Here is a 22,284-nt window from a genome sequence, read left to right on the forward strand (position 1 = left end):
TTTTTAGTTAAAAGATTTAATGCAAGATCAGTGTAGTGTGTTTGTTATTTGCTTTGTTTGTGCGCAGAGCAGCTGGTATGTCTTGGTTTTAGATATGTGTTTGTTGCTATGCCAATATTACATCAAATAGCGAAAATCGCACCGCAAATTACGGTGCGGTCTGATGCGATTTTTGTAGACCATGCCAAACCGTGCAGTTTGATTTAATAGTAAATCGCACATGCGATTTGACGTGTTAAAAATAGTCTAAATCGCTCAAATCGCATCGTGAACACCCCTAGTTAATTTATAACACACACATATACATTTTCTTTTCCTAACTACCAACTTTTACACATATTTAGTGTGTGTATATATACATATATAGTATAAATGTAAGTGTTAGCCCATTACCTTTTTATTTCATAATAAATTGGTATATGTATTTTTATTTTTGTTATTACAATAATTAAATTTCTATTTTTATTATAATTTAGCTATTCCTTTAATTTTGTAAACAAAAACTAACATAATGTACACTAATATAAATACAAAAATGGAGTTTGTGTTAATTTTATCATTAAGTGATTTTTATGTTCACGCATATCACATCAATTTTTATTAATCAAATACAATGAAAAATTAAACAAAAATTTGAATTATAACTAAAATTAAATTTTAATAGTTTTGGTGATAAAAAATAAAATACTATAATCAATTTATTACAAAATATAAAATTTAAAGACTAATAATGTAATTTAACCTATAAATATATTAGTACGCCGGCAGGTGGAGCGGTTGGACTCACGGCGAAGCCCATCCATCGGAAGCCCACCTCCCCCCCCCCCCCCCCCCCCCGGCTATCTCTCTCTCTCTCTCTCCCCTTCCCCGCTTAGCTTGCCACCTGTTCTCTCTCAAAGGAGGAGAGAGAAGAATAGTATTTTGATTCTTGAAGTCTAAAGAGTAAGAGAGAGAATCGCCTCTCTCTCTCTCTCTCTCGCTAGGGTTCTTGGTTTCGCCATTGTCACGCTTCAATGTATTCGCATCGTTTACAGCTTATCGGACTTCTACATTACATCATCGACGCCGGATTCGCTTCGAATTCCACAAAATTGGATTCCATTTCGCTCAATTGAGGTGGTCCAGGTCAAGGTAATGTATGCATGGAATAAAGTTAGTGAGTGTGAATGTCAAATTCATGTGTCGATGTTGTGTGCGTTTGGGCGAGCTTTCGGATTTAGATTTTAGTAGCCAACCGATAAATTTATTTCTACCTATCCCGCAATATATTTATATTTCTGCTGAGCCGATTTTTTCCTTGAATGTGCATTAGAGTTTGTACTGAAATTGCTTCTGCGAGGAAGCTCACGCGTGGACTAAATTAGCTGCGGCTGCGTGAACCCTTATATTTTTCCTTTTTGGTTTTATCCGTTTGATTGTGAGTTATTTTTGGTGTTGTGGGTTTTAATTGGTTATTCCGTTTGATTGGTTTTTCTTTCTTCTGACATAATTTTTCTTCTGCCACTTATCAACTCCAAATAAAACGGGAAGGAAGCTTGCATATATCTCAAATTAGTTCTGCATTCCAAAAGCAGGTGATATGAGATTTGTAAGCCCCCTTTCCATTTAAGTTTCCATTTCGGTCGGATTGTGTGCTAAATTTAGGGTTATGGGTTTACTTGGTTTATTGCCCTTTTCTTACTTCTCTTTTTGGCAAAATGGTTTTGCTTAAAAGATTTGATCCAAATGCCGAAGGATTTGGCTTGCATCATGACATTAAAATTCACTCTCACAGTCACGTTGCTAAAAGAAATTGAGAAAGAAAAATTATGTATTAACCAGGGCGAGAGCCAAGGATGTATTTATTAACTAGGGCAAATGATTTGTCTCATATACTGTTGAGAGAGACTGAGCTGATGTTATGTTTACCCATAGTTTACAGGCACGTTAAAAACTGGACGTAGATTCTGTGTAAATATTTACTGTGCCCTTCAGAGTGACAAAGTTGAAGAAAGAACTATTTCTAATTGATTTAAAGCTCTGCCTAAATCTGTTTTGGTTTGGGATTTTCATCCTTATTGGGGTCATTGCTCTAGAACTCTGTCCTTGCAGTGGAAGGAATTGAAATTGTTAGCACTTGTGAAGAATCATTAACCAATAATCTATTGTATGCAGGTGAGTTTATCAGCTTAGGTTATGTTGTTGTATTCTAGAAAGGCATTTCGTGTTTGTGGCACAGTAAACCTGATAATTTCTGTAACTACCTTTTCTATTTAGTGTTGGAAGTTCCTTGAAGAACATTACTCATTGGGAGATGAAAGTTTTGTAAAGAATGGCACGGCTATTAGTGGACCCCCACACATAGTTGTACAGAAGAGTATTTAGGTAAAGCTGTAGCATGTTTAGAGTTGAAGCTTGTTTTATGTTTTTATTTTATTTTTAAGTTCCTTGCCTTGATGCAATTGCAATCCCAGCAGTCTCAGATTCTAATGCATTGGGAATGAGCACTGTGCTAATATATACTTTATTTCCTCATCCTATCTTTTATGATACGCACTTAATATTTCTGAAACATCTTTCTGCATAACATGAAACTGTTTTTTGTGAGCTTATATTTTCTCATACTCGACAGGATTGCAGATCATCCTAGTCCAATGGTATGTTCACTTGGAAGTGGGAGAATGGCAGCCATGGCAAGGCTCCTCGTGGCAGGAAGCTTCTCACAAACTATTGCAGGTATGATTTCCTGAGGGTACTGGACTTCACAGTTTGGAGGCTTTGTATAATCTTTGGTATTTCACCAAAGCACTGCAATCCCTTGGATTCTTTCATGCATTCAAACTGAAACAGTGGAATGGAATGTGAAAGGGTGAAAGTACTGTACTTCAGAGTTTAGGCTTGTATCAAAATATCAAAATTTGGCTATGGGCGTGCTGTCATATTGATCGTCTGATGTATTCGAACTGAAATAGTATAATGCAATGTTAAAAGATTTAACACAATGCATCTTATCCCTTTTAAGGTAATGAGGTTTTATGGAATGTGGCATAAAAATTGATAAGGTGGATTCCATTGCTTCAGAATTAGTCAGTGAGGAACAGAGAGAAGGTAGTTGTTGATTAGCTTTCAACTTCTGTTTAGTTGATTTAGTCTTGTTCACTTAAATCATCTAGAATGAGGATACCATCCTAAGCTCAAGACAACTAATATGGGAATTAGCTGTATTTACTGAGAAAAATATCTAGGTTATTTAATTTCTTTAATAGCTCTATTCACTTTTCTTCTTTTGCCAGAGGAAGTTGGCAACCATAGATTAGCTGCTCAGTACATCCAAAGAGAATTACGTGGGGCAGATGAAGCAAATTTACTTGATGAAGAAGGTTAGTTTCTCCTCATTCCCCTAATCAAAGGTGTAGTCATTTGACCCCTAAATTGGAGTGGCTTTCAGTGGTAATAGAAGCTTGTTAGCTTCTTGGTTTTGGTAACTATGACTAAAAATTTGTCAGGCAGGACTATATGAGATGAAACATTTATGGTTCTTTGTCCTTATTTTAGTTTTTGTTGAGTAGCTAGGAAATGACCTCTTGCTCTTGGTGTTTGCTCATTACTTTTCAAATATTTAGTTCTTTTATCTAATAAATATTCATGTTAATAATAGAAGAACAAAGAAGCAATTATGATATTGTATTCTATTATTACAATATTTTTAATTTTTTTGTAATCCTCCAATGGCAATTCTACATATTCAGCAGAATAACTAAACAATGTAAGCATTTGGCACGAAAACACACCATTTAACTAACTCGTTAGCTCAACAACACAATGGTAACATGAAATGCAAGTTCTTTTATCTAGTAAGAAGAATTATCTAGAGGAAGCCTGTAAACTTCATCTAGAGCAATACAAATAAATGAAACCTGTATCTTTGCTGTCTCTAGCGTGAATAATTGTACTGCAAAAGTACATCCTGTTAGGCTCCTCTGTCTTAATGAACTAGTGGTTTTTTCCTGCAATAATAGGGTTTAATTGTTTACATGTATTTGCAACCTTGCTTTAGCGTTGTTGATTACCTTAGCGTTGTTGATTACCAGAATAATACTGACCAAAATTCTTTTTTCGTGCTTTTTTGTTTTGACAAGTACTTCTTTTTCCTTATGTGATATGGTGATGTATTTTTTCAGATGCAAGTAATATATGCAGTTCTGGTTTACTGTATCCTGGTCTTAAATTTTGCAATCCTATTGCAGTGGATGGTTTTTAAGGCTCCTCTAAGTATTTTTGTGCTGCAGATATGCATGTATTTGATTTGAAGCCCATGACAGATCCATTGTATTTGGTAAGGTTGAGAAAATCTTGTTTACTTTACTAGGGTTTTGCATTTTGGTTTTACTGCTTCATGATGTTGTTGCATGGAGTGTTGTGGATGCATACTTGTAGAAACATATGCAATTCTTTTTTTTTTTTGGATAAATAATAAATAAAAACACTACAACATCTTTTAGCCTACAGATATGGAAAATCCATGAAAAGCCTATGCTTTACAATTGATTCTTCATGCAAAAACATTATGCATGTATTTCTAAGACACTTATAGAGCAATCTTTCTGAATGGATTTGGTCAATGAATGGCATACCAAATGAATCTATTTGACTTCAAATATATCTATGTTGACTAATTGCTGATTTGACTGGGGAATGCTGAAGCAAATATCACTATCATTAACTGTTTAGAGCTGTATCCTTAATGAACGTGGGAGATTGACATGATATTCTTTGGCAGAAAAGGATATTGTTTTAATCTTGACACAATTAAAATTGTTGCAATGGAACTGACATGATTATAAACAGAAGATATATGCTTCTCTGGATGGCTGCAATATTGCACTCTAGTTAAAACAGCATTCTTGGTTTGTATGTGGAAGCTCTTTGATTTGTGGGTGAAAGAAGAAACATACTGCAATCTGTTTATTGATTGGAATATAAAATTGGTTAACCATATTAATAAAAGACTAAGAGCTGCTGGTGTTCGTTTAGTTAAATTTAGTAATATCTTCCCTTATCTAAATAGTAGTCCTATATTGTCAAAAACAAAAAGTGGTATTAGCTAAAGCTTTTGTGAAGATTTTTACTCTATCTAAATGTAGCATAAAATCTAAAAATTAAGCAGTCTGGTGAGGTATTATATTCAATGATGGCGAGACAATGCTAATTTCCTGTTAGGTGAATACATTTCTTACAGCTGTAAGGGGGGGGGGGGGGGGGGGGGTTATGACATCCCTAGTGTAAGAAATGTATTCACCTAAGAAGAAATCAGCAAATGTACTCCAGCTATTTGAATATAATATCTGTTGAACTTATCTAAACAAATCTATGTTGCATTGAAAAATTCCTGTAAATGATGTCCCCTTGCCATTCATGCAGAGGATAATTATATATGTAGGGTCGTCTACATTTGTTGCCTTTTAATTTAATTTCTTGTTAATATTGTTCTGAAGGTACGTTGCAATGCTTGTAAGAAGCCAATCAAGGCCAGCCAATATGCAGCTCATGCAGGTTTCCAAGGCTTTTTTTGTTTCTTTTTCCTTTTATTTTGGATAAGAAGATGTTTATAATTCAGAAAAGATATGAGGGGGCATCATATGTGTATGCAAAATGACATATACTCCAGTGTCAGCTTCAGAAGTAATATCATGGAAAATTGTCCACAGCAACAGATGAATTGCATTCAATGAAACTAATAAACTAGCCAAAAAGTATCCTCAAATGATCTGGTGGTTTAATTCCTTAAAGATACTCCTCATCATGCATGTGGGTGCCTACATCTATACCTTCCTATACTTAGACTGGATCTTGTGCATCAAGACTTGCACGGCGCCATACTATGTGTTAATATAATGGATAAGTAGATGATTGACACACTCCTTAGTTGTTCTTTGCAGGAAACACGATTAGGAAGCATCGTTCTTCCAAAACCTCCTAAAGAAGGGGTGAAAAGATTAGTACCTTGGATATAACAAGTTAAACATGTTTCTTTCCAGTGAAATACTAAGAAAGGGAACGTTGAATTATCATTTTCCCTAAAAGCTTAGGGTGTCTAACAATGTGTGTCTAGTTTTCTTATCGTCATTATTACAAGCCTCAATCCCACTAAGTAGTGTCGCCATATGAATTCTAGCTCTCTAATAATCTCTATCCGCAATCGTATCTTCTGTAAGGCTATTATATCTATCATGTGTAGGCATTTCTCACCAAGTTTTCTTTGGTTTTCCTCTACCTCTTTTGCTACAAACTTCTTTCATTCCATCTACTCAGTTCATAGGTGTGTCTATTGGTCTTTTCAGAACAGGGTTAGCTCTAATGAATTTTTCTGAAAACCATCAACTTCCAGCTGCATATTCAAATTCAAAAGGGCTTTTACTGGCATGAATATTCACGTGGTTAGATTGATAGTGTTGTTCATGCTCTGGGAGTCTGGAGAATCAATATTCATTGAATTCCCTGATAAAATATCTTGAAGCCAAATCAATAACTCTTGAGATTCAACCATGGCTTTCAAGGGATCCCATCACATCAAACTCTAAAATATGCAGCAGGGTGTCATTTTTACCTATGATTGACTTTAAAGAGATTCACCCAAATTCCCTTTCTAGATTTCATTCTTCAGAAAAAGTCCAGTCAAATCCATTTTCCTTGGTAGTTAAGAGGCAAGAAACTGAATCAGACCCAATATCACATCCTGCAGGCTGCATCATGACCATACTTTTCATCCTGAAGAAGAATAGATCCCCCACATACAAAGACCCAGTCTACAAACCCACTCCTGATATGTTTCTAACAATGTCAACAGCTAGAAGAACACATCAAGCCTTTATCCCGCTCTGTGGGGTTGGTTATATGAATTCTAGCTTGCCAATCATTTTTATCTATAGCTTTAGCTTCTATAAGGCCCTTATAACTCGTACAATACCTAATTTTGTCTCCCACTAAGTCCTTAGTCTTCTGCTGCTTAGATACTTGTTCAATTATATCCATTATCTTAACAAGAGTCTCTATTTGTCTTCTTCTCACACGTCCAAATTATCTTAATTGCATCTTGCACATCTTATCTTAAATAACAGCTACTCTAACGTTATTATGAATAACCTCATTTCAAATAATCTTCTTTCTAACAATGTCTAGAAAGCATAATTCTTGACAAATTTAGTAATGGTTCCTTTTTCTTCTTTCTTTCTTTTCCTCCAGAACTCTGTAAATTGGTGAGTTCTTCAGAAGTAATTGTTCCAGAGATTGGCTGTGTTACTGGGCACAAGAAACCTCCAAGGAAGGAGAGAAAAAAGTCACTAACTGCTTATACTGGTATCCTTCTTATTTGTTCTGAGGACAAGCTTTAATCCTCTGCCTGTTTGTCTTCTAGAGGTTGCCTTGTTGTGCTGACTGTTTCAGCAGAATCTTGTTCTAAATTTTTTAGTATGATTAACTGAGATATTCTCTAAAGATTTCATTTTCCTTTCCTCCATTGACTAAAGCTGCTTCAGGTGGAGACCTGGAAAGGACTGAGCCTGCAGAAGCTGATGATGTTACCGCATCAGAATTCCATTTGGACAAACAAATTCAACTGACTTCTTCCTTTCCCATGGAGGCAAAACGTATCATCTTTTTCTCTAAAATTTCATATTTGTTTCTCTAGTTGAATAACCCCCCCCCCAAAAAAAAGAAAAAAGAAAAAAAAAAGAAAAGAAGAAGAAGAAGTTTTGTTGTACATTTCATGGGGTTAGTGATATTTCTTGTAAGCATTAGCGCTTACTAGCCACACTGTGATGCATTTAGTTACATATCTGCTTGAGTAAATCATTGTGGGTAACAATTGTCCTGCTGAATTCACTTTGATTGACTATTAATTTTTTATGGTTGCTTTTGAATTGGCATGTGATTATACCATTTAAGTGAGAGTTAGAGTGTTGATTATGTAATTCATATTTCTTTAGATAAGGATGGTAAACTAGGATGAGTGGGAACAGTCATAATCTGAGGGATTATTCATATTTTAAAGCATTAGTTTTCACTTATTGATCATGCTTAGATTGTGGACTTTAAATCATCTTGATTTTTCATGTGTAAATACTCATCTACTTATGGGTGGATGAGGAATCACTACTAGACTAGTTGACAAGATTTTTTGGAAAACCTGCTTATAAATTGAAGACATTGTCCCTAATCCTCTTGCTCAGTTTTTATTAGATTGATCATACTCAAATTAAATAATATCTTTGCTTGAAAACGCTTGCTTATGCTATAACATGCTTCATTGGCCCCTGTCCAAAAATTAGGTAAAAGAAGAAACATAAATGCAAATAATGGATGCAAAAGCTAGTTTTGTAAGCGCAGACTCTATAACCATTTCTTTGATCCTGTTTTGATGTAGGACAAATCTGGAATTCTGCTGATACTGACTGATTGGAGGCTTATTTTGGGTTAGAATGCTAGGGAAGTTGTTGAAAAGGCTAGGGTTTGATATGTAAGGGGTTGGTAGGCAATTTAGAGGAAAAATATGGCCGAAGATATGATATTTGGGGGCTGAAAATAGGTCTCGAAGTAGAGTTAAAAAAAAAAAAAAATGAAATTGAAAGATTATAGGCAAAGATAGAAATATCTTCTAGGCATCACACCTAGGTTAGAATTGCATTGTACAATTCAAAGAAAGTATCCATGATTAGAGAAACTGCTGTAGAGTTGTTCTATTCACTAATGAGAAAGAGAGATTATAATGGTATTTATAGAGCTCTAATAATCCTATCCCTACTAGGGTTAGGAAAATCCTTTTCCTATTAGGAAACCAAACAAAAGCTAAAGATTTGTAGACTTATCACATGGATTTCATTTTTTACTAAGGATTTCCTTCATTTTGCACCTACCTTTCCTGAGTAGAAACTGAAAATATGTATACATCTTTGAAAGTCATCTTAATTCATGTTTTCTTCTCGTTTTCCTTCAGGAAATTCATCTTCTGCTGATGAGGCACTTATAATTGATGGTTCAGGGGTTAGTCCAAGAAACCCAAATTACCCAGCAGGTGCAATGCCACCTCCAACAAAACGTTCTAAATTGTATGCTTCTCTACATCATTAGTTATGGTTATTACCAGTGTCTGAGAAACACGATTTTATTTTTTTCCATTTCAGTTTATTTTCTCACCATTAGTATTTATTCCTTTTGATATTGGAGAGTTATTCCACATAAGCTATTATGAGGTTTTTGAAGCTTAAGAATGTATAGGGATGTTTTTATGACCTCAGAGAAAAATAATTTTGAATGACCAAACAACTGATTCCTAATGGTTCATCTTTTACCCTTTAGGCAACTTTTCTGTTTACCTATATGCTGCTCTTTATTTACTGAAAAGAATGGGCAATTTTCTCTTATTTTGAGAATAATTTGAATTGAGATTGACTTATTTCATGGAATGCCTTCACGATTTAAAGTATTATTTGAATCTTAGAAGACACAGTATAGAGGATTGTTTCACTTAGATCCTGCAATTTTCTTTTGGACACTCTTATGGACATGTTTCCTTTTTAACTAATTTAAAGGCACCCTTCTCTGTTAATGCATATTTTTCTTGATCTTGTAGGATAGCAGCTGAGCGCTTACCTATGTTGAATCATTTAGAAACTGCAAGTGGCATTGCCAAAAGTTTCTGTTTGAGTACTCAGGAGGCTCGATCTTGTAAGGCTGTTGTTATTTAACATGAAATTCAATTATTTTCACTCGACTTTCCAAACAGTATTTTTCTTTGGCTATATGTAGCAAATAGAGTGCATGGGAAAGAACATTCTATGAATTTCTGACATAAATGCTTTCTTTTTGTGCTTATTCATTTTTTTCTATTTAATTGATAATATCAAGTTCATTGCCAACCCTGGATCCAATTGGCATCTTGAATTTCAAATATAGATGTGGATTTTCATCCTCCAATAGGTTTTGTTGCATTGGTGCTATGTTCTATTGTCTGTTAGCAAGCCGCTTCTCTTATCTTCATTTTACCACCACCAGATTTTCACTGATTTAATCTGTCTGCATTTTCTTTGACACATAATTTAAATATTTGTGCATCTTACTATTGATGTCCTTCCTCCCTGGGGAGAGCAGTTGAGGCAGCTATATAATTGCCATGCAAATCTTATGATTTACTAGATTATTTGGTTCTCAGAGTTGATTTGTTGGGTAATTCATGGATATGTTTCAGATTGTGGTATTTTTTGTGATTCTGGAAAGTGGAAAGTTGCAGTACTTGTGATAATGCTGTTTGATGCATATGGTATATTCATATCCAACATGTTCTTCTGCGTTCAGGCAGAGAGGTTCCCAAAGGATCATCTGGCACAACTGAGAAGACTTCCATTTGTGTTTCTGGATATCAAACACCCGGTCAAGCCCATGACTGTTGCTTGCTGAGTAAAGGTATTTGCTTATCATATGCTTTATGACCTAGTTTGGTGGTTACTTATCCCTGTTTTACTGACTGGAAAATGATGAGTTAATATTACTCACTGACTTGTGACAAGTTAATGGGTTGAATAGTTAACTATATTGATTAAAACTTCACTCATTTAGTTTTTGGAATTTTATCCTAAAACATTTTTTTCATCATGTTTTTTATGGAAATTTATGCATTAAAATCAGATGTCCCAGCTCCGCTTGCAACCAAAATGTTTTACTCTCAAAGGAATCAACGGCTCCGATCAGCACTTGCATACCTTTATTGTGAGGCATCATCCCTTAAGAGATCTGATGACTTGGTGACTCCAAATTCATTGCAAGGAAATGCCATGCTAGTTCAAATTTCATCTCCTAAGAACATCTCTCATGAGGAAATTGATGTCCAGAGAGAAAAGGTTTGCCATTCGGTTTTCTTTATGCTATATGAAGTAATACAACTGAGATTTCTGAAGTTATTATTATTATTATTATTATTTTTCATAAATAATTCTGTATAAATCAGAAAAATGTTATCATAGTGATCTGTTTCTGATTTTACCTTTTGTGCAGTAGTAAAACTTGGATTTTATTTACAGAAAAAAAAACTTGGATTTTAATATCTGATTTTGTTTGTTTATTTAAAAAACTTGTGAAGTGAGCAGCTGATAGTTGAGCTCCTGAGGGATGTGAATAATAGATGGTTTTAGTCTAATATTCTTGTCAAGAATGTTCATGCTTCAAATTACTTATCTTAACAATAAGAGATATTCAAAACTGAGATTTGGAATAATTAAAATTGTTAAAAGATTAGTGCACCACTATCAAGCCAAGAACAGACTTAGGAGGAGCATGAGGAAGTCACATTCTTTTCAAAGGAAAATAAAGGTTCAATTGCCTGAAAAAGCTCCAGTATAGGACCACATTTCAAAACAGGCACTCTTAGAATCCAGCCACCCAAACATCCTTGCGTTGACCAATATGAGCCGTGGAATGGAGAACACCCAGAAGATTAACTGACATCTCAACCTCCCAACTAATCAGTTGTTATCTGAAATATGTCTCAAATCATTTGTGGATCATCCACAGGATGTCCAACATCTCTCTTTTCCTTGTGGAGATGTGTGGAATTCTGAACATTCTTCCAAGGTTGCATTCTTTTTGTGATCGGATGTCCATGGATTATCATTACCAACAAGAATTAGCTACAAGAAGAATCATAATGGTTTAGTTGGGCTTGCACCTTGCACATGTATGTAGGATATGAGTTCCCTTGATCATCTTCTTGTGCATCGTCTGATGGCTTTTCAGTTTTGGAGACCTTTGAAGAGCTCTAATCTCTCTCATGGGCCTCATACATCCATGTCATACATATTCTACCCCATTTTCCAGTAATGTGTCACAGCCCTAGGTTTTCCTAGGGTTTAGAATGGGATTTTGAGGAAAATTGAAGAAAGAAAGAACAAAATGGGGGAGAAAACAGAACAAAAAGAGGGAGAAGTTGAGAAGAAAGGGGGAGGGTTTAGACAAACAGAGAGGGAGATAAGAATTGAGAGGGAAAACAGAATGGATACATTCAATCAATAGCTACCTATTCTCTATTCAATAGCCTATTTATGGGCTGTTTACATCCATGCAGTTATTATCAAACTATCAACGTACAACTAAAAGAAGGTACAAACAAGAAACAATTACAACTAATGCCCTTGGGGTCATGACATAATGTTTGGTCGAACGAATTTTCAGACCTATTCTCATGGAGGATGGTGAGATGACCTATTCTCATGGAGGATGGTGAGATCCCTGATAGTTAACCAGGTTTGTAACAAAATCTCAATAGTTTTCAGTAATTACCAGCAAGAAAACAAGAACAATTTAGGGCATTCGAGAGGCCCTTACTGTCCAGAATTTTCTACCCAAAAACCAGCCACCCTCTCACTTTTCTTCTCAGCTATTTATACCTCTTCTCCACTCCTCTCGAACCGAATTCCCTTGAACATGCAGATTATTCCCCCAGCATGTGGATTATAAATCTACCCCCCATGCGCACATGCTGGTTGTTATACCTGTATGTGTTGATTCCCTATTCTAACCTTCATGCATGCTGTTGTTTGTGGTGTCTTTTGTAGATCCGGTACACCGGTGGCCTATCATTACTCCCCTCCCGCACTTTCACCTTGTTGCTGAATCATGTTGTAGGGCTCCTAGGTTGCCTCTAATGGGGGTAAACCCTTCCATTGGACCAGGACATCCACCCCACGCAAATTAGTATCTCTTCCAGGCCGAACTCCCAGCACTGCTTCTGGTTCAACCCTCATCTCTAAATTTGCATTCAACTGGTGTGGAATCTCCACTCTTGCTCCCCCTTCTCCCCTTGCCTCCCTTAGCTGTGACACATGAAAAATAGGGTGAATATGGCAGTGTGCTGGTAGTGCCAATTTGTAAGCCACTGGCCCAACCCTCCGCACAATTTCAAATGGCCCATAGAACCTAGGAGCCAGCTTCTCATTAGGATGGACAACCAAGGTTTTCCTTCGGTAGGGCCTTAGCTTCAAATAGACGTGGTCACCCACAGCAAACTGAACATCCCTTCTTTTTCGATCAGCTCCCTTCTTCATGATAGCTTGAGCTCTTGACAGTTGGTTCTTGAGTTCTTCTAGGACTTGATCCTGCTCCATCAGTAGCTGTTCCATTGCAGACACGACAGTAGTTCCCTTGTCAAATCTGATCAAAGCTGGCGGTTCCTTTCTGTACATTACTTGAAAAGGAGTTACCTTTGAAGCAATGTGGTATGAGATGTTATACCACAATTCAGCGCATGGTAGCCACATATACCAGCCTTTAGGCCTCGATGATGCAAAACAGCGTAGGTACGTCTCTAGGGTCCTATTGAGGACCTCCGTTTGCTCGTCCGTTTGCAAGTGGTAGGTCGTACTACGATGAAGTCTAGTACCTTGGAGCTGGAACAACTCCTCCAAAAAATGGCTCATGAATACCTTGTCTCTATCCAAAACAATAGACCGGGGCATGCCCTGAAGCCTCACTATTTCTTTGGCAAAAATCCCTGCTACTACTCCTGCTGTGAATGGATGTTTGAGACTAATGAAATGCCCATATTTACTGAGTGTCCACCACCACCAGTATAGAATTCATATGGCCCGACCTTGGAAAACCCTCAATAAAATCCATAGCTATATCATCCCAAATCTTATCTGGAATAGGAAAAGGCTATAGAAGTCCCCTTGGCATTAAGGATTCATACTTATTTTGCTAGCAAACGTTACAACAACTCACATATTGACGTATGTCACTTTTCATGCCGGGCCAATACACACTCATTGCAATTCGTTTATACGTTTTCAAGAACCCTGAATGGCCTCCAACATTTCCATCGTGACCCTCATGGAGTAATAATGGAATTAAGGAAGAACCCTTAGGCAGGAACAATCGCCCGTTGTGGAGGAGCTGGTCATCCATGAGTTGGAAATCTGATTGGAAAGAAGGATCCTACTGTAGCTCCCTTATAATTCTCTGCAGGTAGGCGTCTTTTTCCACTTCTTGGGCCAACTGATCTAGTTGAACCACCTTTGGAACTGTTAGGGCTAATAGGGCTGCTGAGTGACTGATTCTCGAGAGACTATCTGCTGTCTTATTTTCTAACCCAGGGTGATAGTGTATCTCGAAGTGAAACCCCATCAGTTTTATCATCCATCTTTGATATTCCGGGCTCACCATTCGTTGTTTCAACAAAAACTTCAAGCTTTTCTGATCTGTCCTAACAACGAACTTTCTTCCCAAAAAGTAATGCCTCCACTTTTGAATTGCAAACACTATGGCCATCAGCTCCCTCTCGTAAACTGATTTTTTTCTCTCCAATGGCTTAAAAGCATGGCTGAAGTACACAACGGGCCTGTGATTCTGCATTAACACCGCCCCCAATCCTTGCCTTGAAGCATCAGATTCAATGATAAATGGTTGATCGAAATTTGGTAGTGCTAAAACCGGAAGAGATACCATCGTTGTCTTGAGTCGTTGGAAGGCTTGCTTAGCTTCCACATCCCCCCAAAAATTATTCTTTCTTAATCTCTCAGTGAGGGGCCACGCCATCTTGCCATAATCTCTTATAAACCTCCTCTAGTATCCCGTGAGGAACCCCCTCAATTCCTTCAAAGTTGTGGGTGTGGGCCAATCTGTCATGGCTTGCACCTTGTAGCGATCAGCCGACACGCCTTGTTGGGAAATGACTTGGCCTAGACACTCAACCTCTAATTGCCCGAATGAACATTTTTTCTTGTTTGCAAACAACTGATTTTCAGCTAGCACCTTGAGAACATAGCACAAATGCTGCACATGCTGTTCAAAGTCACAGCTATAACTCAATATATCGTCAAAAAATACTAGTACGAATCGCCTCAAATACTCCTTGAATATGTCATTCATTAAGGATTGGAAGGTGGCCGATGCATTTGTTAATCTGAAGGGTATAACAAGGAATTCATAATGGCCCTCGTGTGTTCGAAATGCAATCTTTGGAACGTCTCCTGTCTTGATTCGAATATGATGATACCAGATTTGAGATCTAGCTTTGAGAAAACTGTAGCTCCATGTAATTCATCTAGCAGTTCGTCAATGACTGGAATTGGGAACTTGTTGGGGACCGTTACCTTGTTTAAGGCTCGGTAATCTACACAAAACCTCCACCCCCGTCCTTTTTCACGAGCAACACTGGGCTGGAATATGGGCTGACACTTGGCTTTATAATTCGAGCTGCCAACATCTCACATACCATCTTCTCGATCTCACTTTTTTGACGATAAGAGTGTAGTGATAAGGCCGAACACTAACCGGAAAAGTGTAGGGCAGGAGGTTGATGGCATGGTCCTTGTCTCTAGTGGGTGGCAGTCCCTCCGGGCTAGCAAAAACTCCCTCGAACTTAGCCAAAACTTCCTCCAAACCCCTAGGCAGACCCACCTGCAGCTCATTGAACTCGGCAGCCACCTTTCCTATTTCCAACAGTACTCCCTCCCCATTTTCTTTAAACGCCTTCATCATAGCTTTCAAGGAGACTAACGTCTTACTTAAACTCGGGTCACCCTGTAAAGTCACCGCCATTCCACCAACCTGGAACTTCATGGTCAGATTACTCCAATCCACGCTCATTGAACTTGACAGCCACCTTTCCTATTTCTAGTAGTACCCCCTTCCCATTTTCTTTAAACACCTTCATCATAGCTTTCAGGGAGACTAACGTCTTACTTAAACTCGGGTCACCTTGTAAAGTCACCGCCATTCCACCAACCTGGAACTTCATGGTCAGATTACTCCAGTCCACGCTCATTTTTCCCACCGAAGCTAACCACTTCATGCCAAGGATGACATTAGAACTCCCTAACTCCAGTGGAAGAAAATCTTCCACTATTTGCAGGTTATCAAGGATCAGTTTCACGCCCTTGCAAATTCCTGCTCCTTGCACAGCCATCCTGGTTCCCATTATCACCCCATAACCAGCAGTTTCTGTCCTCGGCAAACTCAAACGTTGCACCAATTCGACGCTATGAAGTTGTGGGTTGCTCCTCCATCCACAAGAACCACTACTGGCTGCCCTTCTACGTGTCCCCTTAGCTTCATCGTTTGTGGTGTAGTCAATCCCACAACTGAATTCATGGATAGCTCGATCACTTCTCCCCCACAACCCAGCTCTTCTTCGCGCCCTTCCAATGTTTCCTCCTCTCTTACAACATCTCCTACTTCTTCGTCATAGATCATCATAACTTGGAGTTCCTTGTTTTTATACCTATGACCTATCGAATATTTTTCATCACAACGAAAGCAAAGGCCCTTCTCACACTTGGCCTTCCATTTAGCCTCACTAAGCCGTTTAAAAGGGAAGCTCTCGACATTTCAGAGGCGTGATACTTGGGTCCCATTGGGGTTACCGACTTCTGGGAGGAACCCGAACTCTTCTCTGGTACCAGGGACATTCGGGTGGTGACTGATGGTGCCAAAGGGTAGCTACTCTTTGGTGGGCTTGCTGCCTTATAACAATTCTGAAGAGCTGCATTCTTATCCTCAATATTTTGAGCCACCACCATGATCTGATTGAGCCTTCGAGGTTGCAGCACTCTGATCTTCGCTCTTATCTCCGGTTTGAGACCGTTTAGGAATTAGCCTTCCAAGAATGCCTCAGGAACATTTGGCACGGGTGCAACCAACGTCTCAAACTGCAATCTATACTCCTTAACAAGTCCCTCTTGTCGGAGGGCCAAGAAACGCTCCTCCAACGACCCTTCTTGAGTGGAGCGAAACCTGCCCAGAATTCCCTGCTTCAAGCCTTCCCAACTTCGAATTCCTCTTTGCCTAGACTCCCATTGAAACTAAGCCAAAGCTGCAGCTTCAAAACACAGTGCGATAGATTCGATCTTCTCCTCCTCGATTAATTGATTGACTGCAAAATATCTCTCGACTCGAAAAATCCACTCGTTGGGATTCTCTCCTTCAAATATGGGCATCTCCAGCCTCCTTCCCCGTATTTCCGACCGGTACCCACCTCCGATTCCTCCTTCCAAGTCGCGGCCTCCCAAAATCCCAGGGGTTACTTCGGTATCCATGGTGAATTCCGAGGGTCCCTCTCGCTCCTTGGTCTCGTTCTTCCTCTCTCGCTCCTGCTCGTCCCACTTCGTTCGCATGAAAGCAAACTGCTCTACCATCATCGCCACATTTCGTTCCATCGCCTGGATGTCACCTCTCATGGCTTCGACTCCTCTTTGCATGCCCTCCATCTTCGACTCTAATTCTCCCACTCTCTCCGTTAAGTTCACCATGAAGATCGGTCGGGCTCTGATACTAAATTGGTGAGATCCCTGATAGTTAACCAGGTTTGTAACCAAATCTCAATAGTTTTCAGTAATTACTAGCAAGAAATCAAGAACAATCCAGGGCATTCGAGAGGCTCTTACTGTCCAGAATTTTCTACCCAAAAACCAGCCACCCTCTCACTCTTCTTCTCAGCTATTTATACCTCTCCTCTACTCCTCTCTAACCAAATTCCCCTGCATATGCAGATTATTCTCTCAGTATGTGGATTACAAATCTACCCCTCATGCGCACATGTTGGTTGTTACACCTGCATGTGTTGATTCACTATTCTAACCTTCATGCGTGCTACTGCTTGTGGCGTCTTTTGTCGGTCCAGTACACCGGTGGCCTATCGGAGGATTGCAAACATTATCCAGCGGGCAAGGATTTGTACTCATCTTCTGCCTTTTTCCATAAAAGTCCTGTTAAAGTTTATTTTCTCATCTATTCTTGGCATGTGATGTAATAAGAGGCTTCAATACTGTTTCTGGTCTTGAAGTGATTGATAGATTCAGTTTTATGAATAGTATAGATTTATGATGGGCTTTAGTATGACATTCTTTCATGAAAAAAATTCTAATTAGAAAAGCCCTCATATTATCGAGTTTTTGACAATTTTACATTTTTTTAATAAAAAATGCCCACTTTACCACCTTTTTGAAATTATTCACCAAAATACCACCTTTCTAGTGTTAGAATTTTGGGTCCTAAAAAACCACTAGTTAGACCAGCAGGTCTAGTGTGAAATACACAAGAACCACTGTCCATACCAGCGGCTCTTCAAGGGCCCAATATTCTAAGTACCAACAAACCAGTGGCTCTTTAAGAGCCCAATATTCTAAGTACCAACTAGGTGGTATTTCGATAAATTATTCCAAAAAAGTGGTAAAGTGGGAACTTTTTAATAAAAAAAGTAGTAAAATTGTAGAGAACTCCAACTATCCTTATTTCTGACATCTTACACCATAAATAGCTTATTATTTGTATTTTTGTGAATGCAAAATGGTACTTTGACTTCTGATGTTTATGTCAAAATATGGCAATGGGCTACGTCTTGCATTGTTTTATTTTGTGGAAAACTAACTAAGGCTGCTTCTGTTTTTTGGAGTACAGACAGTGAGACACAAGTTGTCTTCAGTGCAAAAACCTGATCAAATTACCGCTGATAGTTCAGACGTGTACTTGGGTGAATTAGGAGGACATACACCACTGATGAATGTCTCAAATCATGCCCCTCTTAATAATTCACTAAGACCTCAAATGATGCCGACTGGAATTACAAGAAGCAATTATCTTTCAAAGCCTTTTGCTTTTGCTGGAAACTCAGGTAGTTCTTTAAAAATTTCACGTAGGTTTATTTCTTCTGTTCTTTTGTATCACAAAAAGATGCTGACTTTTAAATATAGACTAAGATATAAAACCTTAGGGATCATAGTGTAAATGTAACTGTAAGTTTACCTGATGAAAAGATAGGATAAGGCCAAAGAGTTTGTGCATTTATTCACTAAAGAACAGGTACAATCCTAACCGTTACTTTATGTTTCACTCAAAATCTTAGAGATTTTTGGCTAAAATAGGAAATGTATGATTCTCTGAAAATACATAAACACATAAGCTCATTCATTTCCCTTACTCCCCCGCCCATCTTTTTGACGGGTGAGAATTCTTTGTTTTATATTAGTTCCCTTCTCGTTTATCTGTTTGATTTAACTGGTTCATACTACATGATGAGAATGGGGGGCAAGTTTTTCACCATGGTGATGGTTTTCTGGTTTTGTAGGAACACCCCTAGGGAGCTTGCAGCAATCTAAAGGAAGTGTTCCTGTTACCTAATAAAAGTCCTGGTTAGAAATTTTTTGGTTGGCAATATTCTTTTTGTTTCTAATACAAGCTATGAGTTTAGGATCTTATTTGAAATAGAGAAAAGGCAATGTGGAAAATGTGAATTCTAGTGGCATTTAAGAGGACTCCTCACTGTTCATATTTGGTTGATTAAAACACACTAAATTTCTCCTGTTTACATTGTGTGGTTTCGATGATCCTCCCCCCTGCCGCTCTCACAGCCTTTCTTCTTCTGCCCATAAAAATTACTTGGTCCTTCGCCATTCATAATGGAGCTTAAATAATGATTTCTTAGGTAATGGCTTGGTCCTTTGCTATTTGTAGCATGGAGGCCTCGATAAAGATTCTTAGGTAATATGAAGAGTTTCAGAACTGTTACAACATAGATCACCTATCTCAAGAAACTTGAGGCTTGCCTAGTTTTGGTTTTTTATTGTTCTTGGAACCAAAACTGTGAAAAATTTGAAGAAATTTTATTTTCATATCATAATGATTTTTGAAAAACTAGTTAGCCCTTATTTTATTATTATTATTATTATTATTATTTTTTTTTTTTTTTGGGGGGGGGGGGTGTGGGTGTTACATGAATTTCTTGAAAATGATTTTTGGAAATTAGCCACCAAAAAATGTTCTTTTGATTTAGTATCATTCTAAGACTATGAAATAGTTTTTTTGGTACCATAACCAAATGTGCTCGTAGGTTTTGTTTATGCGATGATAACAGGCCTTATCACGTGATTTGATTAATAAGTTTTTAGCAGAATTGAGCCCTTATTCTTCTTGTGAACTACTTTTCCACAGACGACTCTTGGTAGGGCCATAACTAGATGTTAAGTCTCTCTTTGCGTTGCAAAACTCTTTTGCTAATATGGGCTCCCCATCGTCTATACAAGAGAATACCCAATGTACAGGAAAGATTCAGAATGATTTTGATGTTTTGGCAATTTATGTTCCTGTCATCCAATGGGTGGGTGAGGGACAGATACTGGACCACCAATGAGGAATCCAGCTGCTTGGCATGCCCATTATTTTTATCTTGGTTATAAGAGGTTTGGTTTGTGTGACTTAGGTGTTGCTATTCAATGAGAAATCAATTCCACTGATTTATCATGGCAAGGGGGAACTGGAATTGATTGTAGTCCCCAGCAATTACGCATATAATGGCTGAAGTAGGAGGTTTGATGTGGATGGTTTCGACTGTGCCTTTTCTGCCTCATTTTTAACTTGCAGTAGTTACCTTTGAGTAGTTTTTGCATAGTTCTTGTGCTGCTGCCTCTTTGAGTCAGATATTTTTGCATTTTTAATGATTTGATCTCTTAATGTTACATTTACATACTTGTCTTCCCCTCCCTCCCTCCCTCCCTCCCTCTGATATTATTAAGGTGAGTTAGTGCTATTATTATTATATTAAACCTTGTTAAACAAAGAATACCCTTAGAAAATATTTAGTTCTTAGCCTCATCTAACTTTTTCTTTTTATGTAATATTTAAGGCTATAGTCGCCATTTGATTGGCTTGTTTGGGAAATATTTGATACCTAATTTATCGCAAAAGACAAGCTTTTACTACAAGATACGGGTGTACATATTTTATCCCTTTTGGATTCAATTGGCAGTTGGCACTAGATATTTTTTGGTTGATTTTTGCTTGAAATTTGATGGCTAGTTTTTTGCGTCTTAAACTTGAAGAAGAGCAAGTTTTTGTTAAAAGAAAAATACCAAAGATTGTTTTATTATAATAAAAGAGTTATATATATGTATATTATATACTTAATACATTTTTTTGATCAATTTGTGTTTTTTTATTACTTTTCTGTCAGCTAGTTTTTTTCTTTTAAAATAAAAAATAAAAAGTAATGTGTGAGCAAAGATGACAGCCAGCTAATAGGAGGCCCACAACCACTGGATAAGTAAGAATCCTGTCATTTTCAGCTAGCCTGGCTGTTATTATCATAGATCCTATACTCTGCATCAAGACTGAACATGTTGATTAAGATTTATAGCATACATTTTTGTTGCCAGATGGTAGAAATGAGCTGAGTTTGCCATTTCATTGGGGGCACTTTGGTCTTCCCCATATGTGCCAAATCTAATATCAAGGCTTGTCACATATTTTGAGGAAGAGATGGTGACAGTGGGAAAGTTTAAGGATGAGGTGGAAACTTGCAATTAGTTCCCTCTTCAATCATGCATCTCCCAAGTGCTACATTCATCTGTAAGTTAATTCAAGATGGGATTTATGTTTAAGCAAGATTTAGTATTTCTCTCTTTTGTTTTATACATCAAAATGAGCGTATGTATGCATTGATAATAATTAAAGAAGTTGAAGATCTAACATGTGTAATAAAACTTTTAACTTTTGCCCACTAAATATGATAAAATATCCCACCCCACTATGAGTAATGTGATGTTTATTGGAGATGTTATCCCCTAAAAAGTGTAGTTAGTATTCATAGCTCTTGATGCCGACTAGATTAAAGCAACTGGACATATGCCACCAACCCTTCTTTCTCCCCCCCTGTCTTTCTTTCTCTCACCCCATCCTTCTCATGATGAGGCAATGATAGAGTCAGCCAAGGGTAGCTATTAATTGCATCCTTTTAAGTAGCTTCGTGCGTTCCCTTAGTAAAGTTGAACCCATTGACTTAATGTTGAAGTTGAAATAATACAAGCACCATTAATTCCTAGTGTGTCTTGCTTTTTCTTTTTTGGTTTTTTTAGGTAAAAGAGAAAATCTTAGGCAGGACATTAACAAGTCATCAAAGACATGAAAATTATAATACTCAGCTTGACGTTTTTGAAATTGGAGAAATAAATTAAAAATATTTTTTCAATTGTTCCTCGATGTTTTGATGTAAGAAAATATTTTTGAAAACGTCGAAATGAGATCAAAAAGATCATTTGGTAGCATTCAGTGATCTCACTGAGGGAGAGAAACTTGGAAAATAGAAAACAGGAGAGAAAATTAAGACAACAGCTTCAAGGTAGTCTTTTATTTGTTTTGTGTGGCAAACAGTGCCTTTTTTTCATTTAAAAATAAAATGCTCTTAGATATACACAATTCATTTTCAATTTTATTTTAATTTTTTATAATTTCCACGATATTCCCAGCATCTCGACAAAGAAAATAAAAATG

The 22,284-nt window shown here is 37.5% G+C and overlaps 1 protein-coding gene across 12 annotated transcripts; it reads left to right on the plus strand.

Annotated features, from left to right (window-relative positions):
• The first annotated feature begins 815 nt into the window (after positions 1–815).
• Positions 816–21,547, plus strand: LOC127800296 (uncharacterized). Of its 12 annotated transcripts, none has more exons than XM_052334829.1 (16): positions 816–1,131; positions 1,313–1,588; positions 2,076–2,154; positions 2,257–2,364; positions 2,612–2,715; positions 3,273–3,359; positions 4,269–4,315; positions 5,475–5,532; positions 7,222–7,335; positions 7,506–7,625; positions 8,972–9,083; positions 9,608–9,702; positions 10,330–10,437; positions 10,660–10,871; positions 18,421–18,634; positions 21,171–21,546. In XM_052334829.1, exons 5-16 carry the CDS (start codon positions 2,634–2,636, stop codon positions 21,239–21,241), a joined length of 1,320 nt encoding a protein of 439 aa, XP_052190789.1. In that variant the 5' UTR covers positions 816–1,131; positions 1,313–1,588; positions 2,076–2,154; positions 2,257–2,364; positions 2,612–2,633; the 3' UTR covers positions 21,242–21,546. The 12 variants fall into 12 exon arrangements, with proteins under 12 accessions (XP_052190789.1, XP_052190790.1, XP_052190792.1 ...); XM_052334830.1 differs by having other exon boundaries at positions 1,531–1,588; XM_052334832.1 differs by having other exon boundaries at positions 1,531–1,588; positions 2,092–2,154.
• The last annotated feature ends 737 nt before the right edge of the window (positions 21,548–22,284 follow it).

This window comes from Diospyros lotus, chromosome 4, assembly GCF_014633365.1.
Source record: "Diospyros lotus cultivar Yz01 chromosome 4, ASM1463336v1, whole genome shotgun sequence".
NCBI lineage: Eukaryota > Viridiplantae > Streptophyta > Magnoliopsida > Ericales > Ebenaceae > Diospyros > Diospyros lotus.